This window comes from Asterias rubens, chromosome 3, assembly GCF_902459465.1.
Source record: "Asterias rubens chromosome 3, eAstRub1.3, whole genome shotgun sequence".
Lineage (NCBI taxonomy): Eukaryota > Metazoa > Echinodermata > Asteroidea > Forcipulatida > Asteriidae > Asterias > Asterias rubens.
Genome location: NC_047064.1, coordinates 7,243,327 through 7,259,340, shown reverse-complemented (window position 1 = coordinate 7,259,340; position 16,014 = coordinate 7,243,327). Strand labels below are relative to the sequence as shown.

Here is a 16,014-nt window from a genome sequence, read left to right as displayed (position 1 = left end):
GATCGGAACAGCTAATAATAATAATAAAAATAATAAAAATCTTGACGAAAACAATAGCTGTTCCGACTGGATAAGAACAGCTAATTAGAAAAACAATAATTTCAATTTCACATTATTTGTAGTAAATTGAACAATTTTTTTTTCTTCATATACCTTGACCTCCACGCTGAATTGCGGAACGGTTGCACCCTCTACCCTTCCTACAATGACTTCCTCCAGTGGGTCCCACTCATTGTAGGAGCATACTGGACTTGGAGTCTTGTTCTCAACAACTTCCTGAACACACTTGGTGAACGCGCTGGTACTACGTGCCGACAGGTATTGGGCCTGCCGATGCTGCTGGCGATATGAACCAACCTTAAATGAAAGCATTGCATTATTATATATTAGTTTTAAATCATTACTTGTAATTGTACACATTCAGCACCAAGTAAACTACTAGGCATTCCTTGGAATTAGTGTGGTCCTTGTTGTTAACCCCATAAACAGCCAAGTACACTACTAGACTCTCAAGAAGTGTAGGGAGTTTAGCGTGTGTGGGGCAAGGCCCTGGTGTGCCTTTTGCCCTGCACCAAAGTCAACTTAATTTGCAAACTTGACAAATTGTTGGATGCTGTAGTGATCTCGGTGTTACCAGTAATAATATCCCCACCAGCTACTGTCATAGTTTCCCAATATTTGTATGTTCACATCTAAAGCGACTTCTTTCATGGGGTGATATTTTGCCACTGGGAAAAACAAGTTCATGGGATGGCCTACAATCTACATACAAGCTTTAATAATTGACACTAAGGCTATTTTAGTCATAAACTTTGTGATTTTCCCAAAGGACCCCAAAAGTCGGAAATCAGACTTTGGTAGAAAGAATACCATGCATATGATTCTTTCTACATTCATGCATAATCCTAGACAACAGGACATGGTGAAATGCACACTAAAACATTCTCAACACTTTTTGCGGATAGGTTAATAACCCCTCAACTTAAGCGTCCTGATACATGTAAACTAGTGGGAGACTGCAGATGACCTTCTTAAATGCTTTTAGCCCTCCTTTTTGTCATTGAATGAACTATCTCTCTGAAGGTTGCAGCCCCTTTGAAAACAGTTCTGCAGGGGACAAAAGTGCGGCGATCCACAAAGTTTTAGCCAGGATTGGGTAAAAAAAGGTGTACAAATTGGTTGGAAATGAAAAAAAAACTGGGAGTCCAAATGGTTTATTTACATTGTAAATGACAGACATTATACCAGGGTGTCGGCTGTCCAAACTTAAAGCGTAGTGTCCAAAAGAGATTCTCTATACCTAACACTATGACCACATGCCATTTAGTTTGGTCAACAGTTTTAAAGAAAACTCCGTTTTCCCATGAAACTATTATTAGCAAAGGCAAGGAACTTTTCAGCTGGTCAGCTAGTTTAAAACCCTCTTTTGGGAGTGGAAAAAGGGTGCTACATGTATGAGAAAAGAAAAAAAAATCTCCACAAAGTTGTATCAAGCAACACAAATGGTCATCTGAAAGAATTGTATTTTGGCTGGAAACCTTATCCTGGTAAGCAATGTTGTTTAGTGCTCAGCTGCTTTTTGTGCTCTAAAGCAGCTATGGGATGAGATTGGGTCTTCACTACACCATACATGTAGCTTGCCCTTGTGTACCTTTGCAAAATTCCGGATGGCTTCTCGTCCTCGACATCCTCCGAGCGCAATTCTGATTCCCAACATCACCTTGAAAGAAAAATGTTATAAATCACAATAATTAAAATTAATCTAACACTTGTACATAGCGCAACATCCTAACAAGAAGCACTCAGGCGACATAAGAACACTTTACAGAAGAAAAACAAATGACACAGATAAAGTTTGGTTTGATTCTCTGATGAAAGCTGCTGGCAATATTAACAGCAGGTATTTTGATATTTGTATTTCCCTTAAAGGCATTGGACACTATTGGTAACTACTCAAAATAATTATAATAGCAAAAAACTTTACTTGGTAATGAGTTATAGGGAGAGGTTGATAGTAAAAAGTACTGTGAGAAACAGCTCCCTCTGAACTTCTGAGGTGACGTAGTTTTCGATAAAGAAGTAACTTTCTACGAATTTGATTTTGAGACCTCAGATTTGGAATTTGAGGTATCGAAATCATCATCTAGATAAAAGCACACAACTTTGTGTGACACGGTGGTGGTTTTTTCTTTCATTATTATCCCGCAACTACAATTAACAATTGACCTCAAATTTTTCGCAGCTTTGTTATTTTATGCATATGTTAAGATACACCAAAAAAGTGAGAAGATTTGTCTTTGACAATTACCAATAGTGTCCACTGTCTTTAAAATAAAAATGTTCTAAAATAAATAATTAAAGAAAAAGTTCAAAATAAAATGTTTTTTTTTACAAAAGTGCCTAGCCCTAGTAATAGCTTATTAATAATAATACTATAGGAGTAGGCCTATTTATTATTTAAAATAGGTTATCTGTAAAAACCCTTTAAAAATACACAAAAATTATTGTACATATAAATTAACAAAGTTGTCAAAGTCAAGAATGAACATAATAGCCCTAAATAAATACACACTAACACTGGCATGACTGGATTTAGTCGCCCTCCCACATTTTCTGCCACTTTGTTGTGCCATGATCAGGGGATGATGGACGAAAATAAGATTGGTGAAAGGAAGAAGTTTACCCTCGCAAAAATGAGACTTGTTTTGGCGACAGTTGCAACTCGTCAAAATTAGGCCTCCTTCTATGACTAGGCTACTGCCATGACTGTACTGTAATTAACCATCTCATGATAATCAAACTAAGTATAGATCAGCCGTTACTCCTTGTATCCAAAAACTATACCAATTATATCTGGAACTCACTCCAGCCACAAGCCAGCCCCTGCCTGACGCCAAAATATAAAATTTGAGTAGGAGCATGCATCGCATGATGAGCGATGGGAGTCTGCCCAGTGGCGGCGGTTTTAAAGACAAGACATGAAGACATTCTTGGCGTGATATCCCATCATGGGACTTTGCCGAGTAGAGAAGTAGAAGTAAAAGACAAGACAGACGAATAAAAAGTACCAGACTACACATGTACTACGAACGGACTGTGTGAATCTCGAACTGAAAAAGAAACATCCAAAACCATAACTATCCTGTGTCAGTTTACTCGTTTGACCAATAAAACTTTCATCATCATCATCTTCCTATACTACTGTACTGTGCAGAAACCTCCTCTGGAGTATACTCGCACTTTGGAAGTAAATAACTAGACAACAACAAAAGTATGCTGGAATAATGCCTTACCTCAATTCAGTGTTGCTCGCCGTGTCTACCTATGAACTCTATATAAAAAAGTCCAATTACAACAACATTTAACACAAGAACAATGCGCGTATGCAAATTAAGCGCGCGCACGCCCACCACGCGATTCATTTTTCCACAGAACCGAAATTTTTGTGTATTAGGTGTATTCTTGTCCGATGAGATAAAGGCCGGTTTATTCAGGTTTTGCACGTGATGTCACCAGCCGTAGGGGGGGAGGGGGGAGGCGGAGCTTGATCCGCCATCTTTGGTAAGGCAACCGCGCAAGAAATTTGCATGTTTGCCATGACATCACGCAACTTTTTGAGGTCAAGGTAATACGCCTTGTCCGTACTTATGTGCGTTCAACTTAAACAGAAATATGGCAACTTTTGCCCCATACTTGTCGGCATACGCCGAAAACTTGGATTTCGTGAGTCGGGCCAGGTATGTGGGAAAAATTGAATTGGTAGGTGGCTTCTGTGACCCGTACATCATTCCGCTAGACCGTATGACATCGTTAGTCAGTGCTAAAGAAATTCCAGACGTTCAATCCCCTGACAGTTTCACCTACTTAAATAATACACACCCTCTCATTACTCGGGGTCAGAGTTGAAATGCTACAACACGAGCCTGGAAGCGTACAAATACTTCACAGCTGGGTTAGTTGGAAACCTTCTGATTGCTGGTGTTGATGTGGCCGTGGGATCTTCAAAAGGTCGCCATTATGTCATGACGGCTTTCGTAAGTACAAGTTGAATTGTTGGAAAAGCGTAATCAAAGGCCTAGGATAACGGGGTACGATCTACGTACCAGTACTACTACCACCAGTACTAGTAGTAGTACTACACTTAGTATACAAACAAGTACAACTTGTGATCGTGACGTGATATACTTGAGAAGTACGCAATGTACATGTATGTGTTGTATCATAAACAACTGAACTAGATTCTCTATTAAATTAACGAATCTTTCATTTCTTGTAGTAACGGCCTGATGTGATACACGGCATTTGAGTCAACAAAATTATCAGTTTATTCTAACATGTATTATCCCTCACCTGGCATTTACTGACAACATTTACAGAACTAGCTACCTCCAACAAAGTGACCGTCACCATGCTGGGCATGGCTATAAAAAGAAGTGATCAAAATTTAATTATTTAGTTTTAAAAGGATTGGGAACAATCTAGTTCGAGTACAGTGCTAGGCTAGTACTGTAGAGTGCGTACAGTGCTGAACTGAAGATAACAACTACTACTGATAAAGGATCTAGGGTCGGGATGGGGGCAATAGCAATAGCATGCTGAAAAAAAGGGCAAAAATAAATCTATTGGTAAACTGCATGATCAAAAAAAGTGGTGCAATGGCAGCCCCCCCCCCCCCCCCCCCCACACACACATAGGCCCTATGTTACCCCCAGAATCCTTTGCAAGTTGCTCTTTAAAAAGCAATTTACACATTTTCTTGCATGGACTTGTTCTCCTTGAATGAAAGACCAATCCCACTTTGGGCACTTCCATTAGTACATCTGTGTTTCTCTGGATAGGAACATTCCAAAGAGCTCCAAGGTCTTTCAATTTTAACTGTAGTTTAAGATCTACTTTTTGATAGTCAATTGAGCCTTGTGAGAGAATAATAATGGTTTCAGAACACATTAATGATTGTTTCATGAATATACCAATATGAGTCTTTAATTATTTACCCATCAGGTTGGACATTCTCAGAAACAAAATGAAGCTTCATTGAAGGTATGGGTGGCTGCAAAAGATGATGGAAACATTCTTACAGCACATTGCACATGTATGGCCGGAATGGGTGAAACCTGTTCCCACATCACTGCTGTTCTATTTGCAGTTGAAGCAGCTATCAGATCAAGAGTGAGGGCTTCTTGTACTGATCTTCCATGCAGATGGTTGAATCCAGGTTCCAAAACCCAAGTAATATGTGTTCCTGCATCAGATGTAGATTTCTCAAGGCCCGACATCAACTTCAAGTTCCAACTCCAAAGTCATCTGCCAAACCCTTACCTCCACCTTCTTCACATGCCAGAGACGAATTCTACAAGGCATTGTACAATAGTGGTGTAAAAAGTACTGTGTTGTCAACTCTCCCACAGTATAGTGCTGACTTCATACCTAAGCTACATTCATTGCCGCCATCTATCATGACCCACTACAACCCACAAAACTTGACTCTTAATTACAAGCAGTTGGAGGATAAAGCAGACGAGGTGCTGTCAAGACTAAGCATAACTGATGAGCAGGTGAGATATTTGAAAACAAATTCATGTTAACTGTTCAAAAACATTGATAATAATGGCACTACATGTACATGCCAAAATGCCTGGACGGTATGACGATAATATCGTCACGATACGATATTGAAAACAGTATAGCCAATATCGATGTTGGTTTTGAATTTATCGAATTATCATGGACTAACTATAACATATTTATCTTCAAGCAAACTTGACCCATGACATAGAACACACCATACGCAGGGTGTGATATGGGCCGTGCAATATAGGTTTAAATCACACTCTTGTTGCTATGGATCGATCAATCAGAATCAAGGATACTAAGAACCTTGAGTACCCTGTTGGTAGATACGTGCACTATATAAGACTTTGATATTACTAAGACTATGATTTTTCAATTTATGTTGGTGAATATATCTAGTGGGCCTATTTGTACTCATAGGGAATGCACTTCATTAATCATATTTTTGTTATTTACAGGCTGCCGTACTTGAGCAAGCTACACAGAAACAATCCAAATTGCCCATTTGGTTCCAGCAGAGAGCAGGAAGGATAACCGCATCCAACATTAAAGCAGCGGCACACACTAGCATAAACAAACCATCCATTTCCCTAATCAAACGAGTGTGCTACCCAGATGCTTATAAGTTTGAAACATCAGCAACAAGGTTCGTTCTTACTATACTATGTATGTGACCTGGCTTTCTCAGTTTCTAATGATTCCAATATGCGCTAATCCTCCAATCAGATGCTCTAATCAGTGTGTGATATCAGGCCATAACCTACTCCCAGGGCCCAATTTTATAGAGCTGCTTTAAGGCAGTGGACACTATTGGTAATTACTCAAAATAATTATTAGCATAAAACCTTTCTTGGTGACGAGTAATGGGGAGAGGTTCATGGTATAAAACATTGTGAGAAACGGCTCCCTCTGAAGTGCCATATTTTTCGAGAAAGAAGTAATTTTCCACGAATTTAATTTCGAGACCTCAGATTTAGAACTTGAGGTCTCGATGACGGATTGAGCTGAAATTTTCACAGGTTTGTTATTGTATGCATATGTTGAGGTACACCAACTGTGAAGGCTTGTCTTTGACAATTACCAATAGTGTCCACTGCCTTTAAGCACAACAAGTGGCTAGCACAAAAAAAATGTGATTACGCAGAATAAGGTTACTAGCCAAACTACCATGTCACATGTTCAATTTGTGACTGGTATCCTTCTCGTTTCTGCTTTGCAGACAATTCTTAAGTTATATTATCTGCTTAAGCAGCTCTATGAAATTTGGCCCAGTTTTTATAATGCTCTCTGTGTATTGCGAGTGTCAATGCGTCAAGCTCCGCATACGTAGTGGCATACGGTCAGTGCAAAAATTACATTCTAAACTTTGCACGTGCACAGTGTTCGTCATGAAATAACGCTCTGAAATTTTAACCTTTGATGTTGACTTAATGAGGCTGGAAGATAAATCATATGTGTTATCACATGTGTGCTCGTGGAATAATGAAAAATATATTGGTCTGCGTCACATATAACATATCAAACAATACCAAAGGCCTTATTGGATATAGGACGCAGGCTATATTTTCCTGTATTCCACTGGCACTTGTGTGATAATTTAAAATATTTTGATCAATTGTTACTTATTTGTGATCATGCTAAATAGTTCATGGATGTATTGTTTTTGTGCAGATGGGGATGTGATCATGAGCGCACTGCAACGGAAGCATATTTTAAAGTCACAGCATCAAAGCATTCATCCTTCTCTATCAATGATGCTGGGTTGTTCATCAATCCAGACACACCCTTCATTGGAGCTACACCAGATGGCCTTGTGCATTGTGACTGCTGTGGTGATGGTGTATTGGAGGTTAAATGTCCTTACAGTAAGAAGGATGTCCCTATGGAGACTGCTTGTGCTGACCCCTCATTTTGTTTATCCACATCTGACCAAGCAAGGTACTCAATTGAAGGAAAATCATCAGTATTACTATCAAATTCAAACTCAACTCCATTCAACCAAAAGGAAGTACTGTGATTTTGTTGTGTGGACTCCATCACAAATACACATACAAAGGATAGAATTTAATGCAAATTTCTTTAAATGTATACTAGAAAAGGTCTCTTCCTTTTATAAGGTCTGTATTTTGTTTGAAGTTATTGGAAAGTGGTTTACACAATCTAGGCCTTTAGCTGTGCAGGATTTAAGTGCTACTTTTGGCAATGAAGGGCAGCCCACAGTGTGGTGCTACTGCAGACGAGCAGATTTGAAGGCACAATTTGTCTCATGTTATTCTGATAAATGTCAAATAAAACAGTTTCATATGAGCTCTGTTAAACTAAAAGTTGCTCCAAAGCGCAAGTGGTTCTGTAAAGATTGTAGAAAGGAAGAGGAATAATTGTTTATTAAGACAAAGAACGCAAATGAAGGCAAAATTAGTGTTTTGTTTCAAGTCTTTGTACATTTATTTTTCAGCAAAATTTAATTTACCCTTTAGCAAAAAAACTCACTTTTACTGACTGCTACATGTGTATGTTAATTAGAGAGAAATCTAAGACATCTCAATCAGATTAAAGAAAGTGGTTCAGTATCTGTTGTCATACCTGGAATATTTAACATGTTGTTCATAACCTGAAGATGCACACAAACCATCCAAAAGACCACAGCACTTTTCTGAGGATTCACACCAGTATTAACTTGACAAACAACCAGTTTTCAGATTTAAAAAACTGAACAACTTTGTTTCTCAATTATCACCAAAGCTACTAATGTATATCATGCCTTTATATTTTGTTAGACGGAATCTTTTGTGCTTTGAAATGGTTTGTGCTATTAAGGGCACTGGACTATTGGTGATTACTCAAAATAATTATTGATTTGTTGGCATAAAAACTAACTTGGCAACGAGCAATGGAGAGCTGTTGATAGTATAAAACATTGTGAGAAACAGCTCCCTCTGAAGTAACATGGTTTTTGAGAAATAAGTAAATTCTCACTAAAATATTTGAATCGAATTCGAGACCTCAGCTGAGGTCTCGAAATCAAGCATTTGAAAGCACATAACTTGTGCGTAACTTGTGCGTTTTTCTTTCATTATTATATCTCAACTTCGACGACCAATTGAGTTCAAATTTTCACAGATTTGAAATTTTCTGCATATGTTGAGATACACCAAGTGAGAAGACTGGTCTTTGACAATTACCAATAGTCTTCAGTGTCTTTAAAAGGGAGAGTAAACCTTTAGTAATTATTCCACAGAGTTACAACCTGTTTGAAACAGCACCCTTCAGATCAGTGTAGTTTAAAAAAAAAGGTACTTATTTACCAAACATCTAAATTTGAGAAAGGCTTCAGACATATTCATGATCTTTTACTAGAATGGAGCCTTTCAAAGACTTGTTTCATAATAATAAATACTTAATCTCATATTACAATACATGTAACCGAGTGAGCTTTTTACTTTTATTTATAGTTATGAGTTTATTTAGACTATTGTTTCCTTTCAATTGGTTCGATATTTTGGCCCATTACCTTAAATTTAGCACATGCCCATTCTTTAATCTGGAGGAATAACTGACATACAAGTATTGACAAGAGCACATGACACATGAACAATTTTGTCAAGAGTGGTTACATCATAGGTATTATCTTTTTTTAAGAGGGTAATAGGGATGGTTCCCTCCAACATAGTATATTTCTGCCTTACTACACCTATTACTCTCTCCACATGAATGCGAACAGAGGCAATCACTCTTGTTGTCTCCACCTCCATGGCACTTAGCTGGTGCTTACCTCTTGTGAATGATGGAATTTGTAATTTAACACCATATACACCAAATGTGTCCTGCATGTCAAACCCTCTATCGGCCAAGACGGTGTCACCTTGCAATAATTTCCTTAAATAACCAGACTTTTCAGTTAATTCTTTGTCACTTGTTCTGCCTCCCCAACCCTTAGAAATAAATGTAATTGTACCTTGGGGAGAAATACTTATCAAATACTTAACTGTATTGTGTGCTTTGTAATGTGAATATGTTTGTGATCGGGCAGAAAATGAAGAGGGTTTCTCAATAAAAACTTCAAAACAATCTTTAACACTTGAACACTTTGGACATTTTTCCTTAAAACATCTTGGCATTGTTTTTCTTAGTTCTTCTCTTGCTGGACAGCGTACTGTCAATGGGACAAGCTGTGTGTACAGCAAATTTAACACATTTGTGAAAATACGAGATACAGTTGATACATGAATATCAAAAACAAATGCAATGTATTGAGTGTTCATATTAAACCGTAAACGCATTAATGTCATCAGTAGCTGCTGAAAATTAGATAAAGTCTTTGAAGGTCTCAAATGAACAGATATAAGAGCCAGTATTCCTGTGATGACATGAAATGAACACAGACCAGTTACAGTTTTCACTTTTTCATCATTGTTCTGAAGAGAATCTTCATCAATGGCAAGGTTTGCGATCTTGGTCTTGAGGAGAGCATTTTCTTTACGTAAAGCCTGACATTCATCATGTACAGAAGTAATGTCAGCAAATCTAAGATCTGTTTGTACTTCCCATTGACTCGGTGTGCTGGAGCTAGATTTTTGTGTTGATGTTGCAGTACAGTTTTTGTAGTAGATGTTGCCGGAGTCTCTGAGTATGACACATTCACCAAGCCTTGTGCTGCTTCACATCTAGCACTCGCTTCTTTTCTCCTCTTTTTGGAGTCTGTCCTCCTCAAGTAAGTTTGATGTTGTCGTTTCTGGGGAGATGTCAAACAGTTGAACACTGATCATGGTGTGTAGTCTGGTGACAACGGATCACTGCTTTTGGCTCCTAGAATAAGCACACAATAAAAAGAGGTTTATACAGGAAAAAGTATTGAGCGATTTATAATGTATTCAACAATGAGCTTATATTTTCATGGTATCTACACTTTTACCAAACAAATTAAAAATCCAGGTTTTAATACCTTTTTTTTCCAAAATGAAAATTGTCTGTTTTTGGTTGAACTCTCACATAAGATTGATGGGTGCAGAGTATTGTATTATTTACCATTAATTATTGCTATTACGATTTTCAAAGTGCAAGTCTTTCCCAGTGTTCTTCATCCATTTCCTCTCTCTTTCTTGAGCTTGCAAAAGAGTGCATACTTGTACATTTACATTGCACAGAGAACGAGCACTTTTAAATGAGCAAAGAACTGGAGTCCCCTGGACCAAAATCAGGCATAATGGTAACCTACTGCTCTACCCTCTAGTCATGCTATAGCTACAGAGTTATTGTTAATGTTAGCTTTCAGTTTTTGTGTGTTTCACATTCAGTAGGTCTAGTAAATAGTACTTCACTGTGTATAATATTACTAATTCAATTAGTTATTATAATTGTAGTGTTCGTAAGAATAGGAAGGAACACAGTTCATAACCACAGGAATGTTTATAGCACGTACTGGTACTGGGTTTGTTATATTTTTTATAAAGAGCTGACTGAAAACTGTAGCGATGTTTTTTTTTAGTGTTATTGAAATTGACTGATGAGTACCAGCATAGATAGATAGATAGAAGTTAAATTAAAACAGTGGGAAAAAAATTGTAATTGTTGAATAAAAGACCCGTTCGGTAATCTCTTTTCTGTCGTGGACTGGGTTTGTTTTCCGTTTTCATATTATATAACATCTTCACTGATAAAGATATGCCTTTTCATAGTAACAACTCTTGTTGTCATGATCGCAACCGAAGGATGTCACGGATGAAATGAAAAAGGAGGAAGGATATTTTACGTGAGCTTTAGCCTTACCTGAGATGAAATGATCACTGCATACACGACAGCTGTTTGTCGGCTGCCAACCAAACGGTTTCTTAAGAGCCGCAGTCCACAACCTTCTCCGTTCGGGATCACTGGGAAAACGATAATATGACTTGGGGTTTCTCCCTTGTCTATTCTGGCAGTCAGAAACAGCACACGAAGTCACCATTGTGAGATAGTAGTTAGTAGGATTTATAATTATATATTTAGGAGGCAGGATCGTCACGTTGTTGCAGAGGCATAATAAGCAGTGTCTCTGTAGTGTGTGTGTGTAGGTCACAAAAAAGCGCCGGCTGGGGTCAACTTGTAATGTGATACAAACTCGACACAATACAATATTGCTACAATATTGATACATCGCACACACTGAAGAAAACATTCAATAAAAGTGATCACCCCGCTTGCCTGGCAACGGCAGTTGACTGACATACAAGTATAGTAACCACTTTGATGAATCACGTTATCAGCTCTCTGATGATAATAATAATAATAATAATAATAATAATAATAATAATAATAATAATAATAATAATAATAATAATAATAATAATAATAATAATAATAATAATAATAATAATAATAATAATAATAATAATAATAATAATAATAATAATAATAATAATAATAATAATAATAATAATAATAATAATAATAATAATAATAATATAATAATAATAATAATAATAATAATAATAATAATAATAATAATAATAATAATAATAATATAATAATAATAATAATAATAATAATAATAATAATAATAATAATAATAATAATAATATTAATAATAATAATAATAATAATAATAATAATAATAATAATAATAATAATAATAATAATAATAATAATAATAATAATAATAATAATAATAATTAATCATTCTTATATAGCGCTAACACATAGAAATCAAACATGTCCCTAAGCGCTTCTGAGAAAAACACAACAGAATACAAAGACAAGATGTACTGGGTAACAAACAAAATGGATGAATTAAATGATAAATAAGTGCGTCTTTAAAGCAATCTTAAACCTAATAATGGAATCAATGTTTTTTATGTGTTCCGGGAGATTGTTCCATAAGGTTGAGGCAGTGTGAACGAAGCTGCGTTCACCATGTGATTTGGTCATCACTGGTGGAATAACAAACAACTTTTTCTTATTAGAACGAATATTTCTAGAGGGTGTGTACAATGTTAACAGCTCTGTCAAATAAGGAGGCGCAAAATCATACAAACATTCATATGCTAACAACAATATTTTGAATGAAATGCGAGGGTGAATAGGTTGTCAGTGTAAGTCTCTTAGAATAACAGACACAGGTTCATGTTTCCTAATACGATAAATAAGACGAGCTGCAGAGTTCTGCACAACTTGCATCTTTTGCACTTGACGAGCCGAGATCCCAGAAAGGAGGCTATTGCAAAAATCAAGATGACACACCACAAAAGGTTGATAGTTAGTCTCAATCGTAAATTACAGCCAATTTTACAAATATCGCCTATCGTTTTGCACGTAAAATATGGTATTTTGCCTACCAGCATGTCAGCGAGTGAACTTGACACGCCGTTTCGTGACGTCAGTGCAAAACCTGAATAATCGGTCGCGCGACCATGACGGAAATCTTGCGCGCAGTCCTAAGACTGAAGCCTAAAAACCGTGTCTTTTTATGATCGCGCGTCAATATTTCCAACGCCCGACCATCGCGCGACCGACTATAACTCAGCCTACCAACAGTCGGCTGTTGCGCAAATTTCGAGTCAGCTGCTGCGCCAACGCACCCGAGTCCAAACGTTGTTGTTACATACACCGCAGGGCAATGTGGTCTAGCGCGTCATCTGAGTTTGGTTTAGCTATTGTATAATACATTTACATTTTTCTCCAAAAAATAAATGTACATCTCAAAAGGGACCAGGCTGACTTCTCTGGCTCTCTGCTTCGACTTATCAGCGACGAGTCCCCGCCCGCCCCCGGGCCCCGTGCGTCCCGGCCGGATGTTATGACTTGATCTACGGGATAGGGCGTGGCCAGTAAACCAATTTTGATATAACATGATTATATGGATGGGAACAACGCAAAGCCATTATTTGAGTGTTTAGACATTTATTTCAATATTGGCAACAACAACTAAATAAAGGCATCAAATGTAATACAAGCATTATAAAGTCTATAGAATTGAGACATTATTATACATGGCTAAAGATACCAACATGCAGGGAAAATTTGAAGCATAGTGCTTTTTAAAAATTTACCCTGGGAAAAACAAGACTAGGGCTAGAGGACAGTCAGACGGACGAGACCAGCCAGATAAGTAATTAGGTACATTGTTTTGAGTGAAACAAGATGATTACAATGACATTTAACAGTTATCACTATTGACCTAGTCAATACATATTTTAGAAAGACGTTTTAATTTTCCTTGAGAAACTTTCAATTGTTTTTAATTGAACTGTGTACTTCTTAATTCAAATGTTTTTTTGTACTTTTGATGTTGTTTCATATTTTCTTACAAAAGAATTATGCAAAAAAATACAAAAATTTGCCTTGGATAACTTAAACTCACCCAAATTGTTGCATATTATCAAAGTACTGTAAATATTCACACAATTCTAAGCCCCGCGCCCAAAAACTTGCTTTTATGTCAATGTTTGCCCAACGTTGGCTCAATGTTGGCTGAACATTTTAACGTGATCGTCTAATTGATATAACTGTATTGTCGGTATTACTAGCATTTGACTGTAAATTCCTATACAAATTCACCATTAGCGATGATTCTGACCATCAAACTTGTCCTATAACTAACAAGCAAAGACATTTAATCTATTTTATGACCAGTACACTTAATCACATTTTTGGTCATATCCCCCGACTCATTTGTCGTAGTACGATTCTTGTTATAAATGGTTGACGACGAAACATCAGACCGCTGGCCTAATTCCAAGCAAACCAACTCCAACAGCAGTGTATCAACGTTCTGTTTCCAATGGTGTCCCCAAAATGATTGGCAATCGATATGAAACCCGATCAATTATTTGAACATTATTTTCTGCCAGGCCTCTGTTTTGTGATTTTTTATCATCATTTATTTTCTATTGTAAAGCTTTTTAGCTGTTCCGACCTACTGTCGGAACAGGTATTGTTTTCGTCGAGATTGTTATTAGTGTTTATTATTATTCTTTGTTTCGGCCTAAAACCCCACAAGATTTGTACACGTTTTTTCTTTAAAGGCAGTGAACACTATTGGTAATTACTCAAAATAATTATTAGCATAAAACCGTTTTTTGGTAACGAGATATAGATGGGGAGAGGTCGATAGTATAAAACATTGTGAGTAACGGCTCCCTTTGAAGTAATGTAGTTTTAAAGAAAGAAGCAATTTGCCACGAATTTGATTTCGAAATCGAGCATCTGCTGAAAGTGCACAACTTCGTGTGACAAGGGTGTTTTTTCAACGAAAGTTTAATTACATATTATATCACTCGGTGCTTATTATACAGCATATTAGGCTGTAGGCTGTTTGTATTGTGTGTTTTAATAGCAGTATAGTCACATGGATATATATATATGTTTCAGGGTGCAATTAGTAGAAGATTTAATTAATTAACGTATTAATTACACACTGAACAATCTGGCCAGTAACGGGCCAATTATGGGCCAGAAGTGGAGAACTGTGTTGGCCCAATACAGAAGTGTCAGCATCAAAGTATACTGGGTGAGTTATGGCAACTGTTTTAATGTGCAAAAAGTATTTTGGCCAACCTACTGCCAGCTGTGGCATTATCTTGCCATCCAGTAGCAGGCCAATTCTGGGCCAAATAGGGCCATGCTATAATGGCCTAAACAGAAGTGCCAGCATCGGCGCGAGCGTTATTGGGCCTGTACATGGTGAGTTATGGCAACTGTACTGGGTCGATTAATTGCCAATGTTTCAAATGTAAATGCCAGTATCGAGCCAATACAGATGTTTGCTGGGAGACTCCTTGGGCATTGGAGATTAGCCTGGGGTAATCTTGACCCCACGTTGACCTTAACTTCCGGGTCAACCGGAAGTGGGACCATAACTCAAGAACTACACAACTGATTTTCATTTTGTTTTCAGTTATAGACTCTATGGACAAAAACCAAAACTGTTATTTCTTGTAATCAGACCAACTATAATCTTTGAAGTACGTAATCGAAGCAAAAGCCCACGGAACAGCTTTGTGCTTGTGCACAAACACCTAATGTCTAGTTAATTAATTACGAATTATGTTGCAATTCAGCGGTATGCTGCGATTTTTTTTTAAAAAAACATGCTATAAACTGTCATAATGCCGACCTCAACATTGTTGGTCAATTGCTATCGTTGCCAAGGCCAATGTAATGGACAACAAAAACCATCGTTGGTCCAATGAATACAACATTCTCTCAACACTGATCTCAAACGTTACACAATGGTGATGTTACCAATCCAGAGCCAACATTGGTCCTACGTCACCAACACAAGCCGTTATTGCTTTCCCACTAATAACCCATGTTGGCTCGACAGTGAGTGCCGGCGTTGAATCAATGTTGTAATGCCGACCTAGAGCTAAATTGGTCCGATATTGATGTCCCACTTAAAGCAAACATTGGTCCGATATTGATGTCCCACTTAAAACAAACGTTGGCTCAACATTGAGTGCCAACGTA

At 37.3% G+C, this 16,014-nt stretch overlaps 1 protein-coding gene, 1 long non-coding RNA gene and 1 pseudogene across 6 annotated transcripts in view; 1 reads left to right on the top strand and 2 right to left on the bottom strand.

Annotated features, from left to right (window-relative positions):
• LOC117287856 (glycine amidinotransferase, mitochondrial-like) overlaps window positions 1–3,887 on the bottom strand; it is a 36,600-nt gene extending 32,713 nt beyond the window's left edge. Inside the window, exons 1-3 of one of the 5 annotated variants that reach the window (XM_033768414.1) lie at window positions 3,880–3,887; window positions 1,652–1,720; window positions 154–357 (exon numbers count right to left, since the gene is read on the bottom strand). In XM_033768414.1, the coding sequence (XP_033624305.1) occupies window positions 154–357; window positions 1,652–1,717 (270 nt within the window). In that variant the 5' untranslated portion in view covers window positions 1,718–1,720; window positions 3,880–3,887. Of the gene's footprint in view, window positions 1–153; window positions 358–1,651; window positions 1,721–2,576; window positions 2,795–2,844; window positions 3,014–3,293; window positions 3,409–3,879 lie in introns of those variants that run through there. The other 4 variants (XM_033768412.1, XM_033768410.1, XM_033768413.1 and 1 more) reach the window with 4 other exon arrangements.
• Window positions 3,888–3,900: 13 nt separating this feature from the next.
• On the top strand, window positions 3,901–7,687 carry LOC117287855 (annotated as a pseudogene).
• A 1,513-nt stretch (window positions 7,688–9,200) lies between these two features.
• On the bottom strand, window positions 9,201–11,573 carry LOC117288609. Its single transcript, XR_004518894.1, has 2 exons — window positions 11,338–11,573; window positions 9,201–10,377 (listed from the first exon to the last, which is right to left on the bottom strand). It is a non-coding gene; the product is annotated as an uncharacterized LOC117288609 (long non-coding RNA).
• Window positions 11,574–16,014: the final 4,441 nt, after the last annotated feature.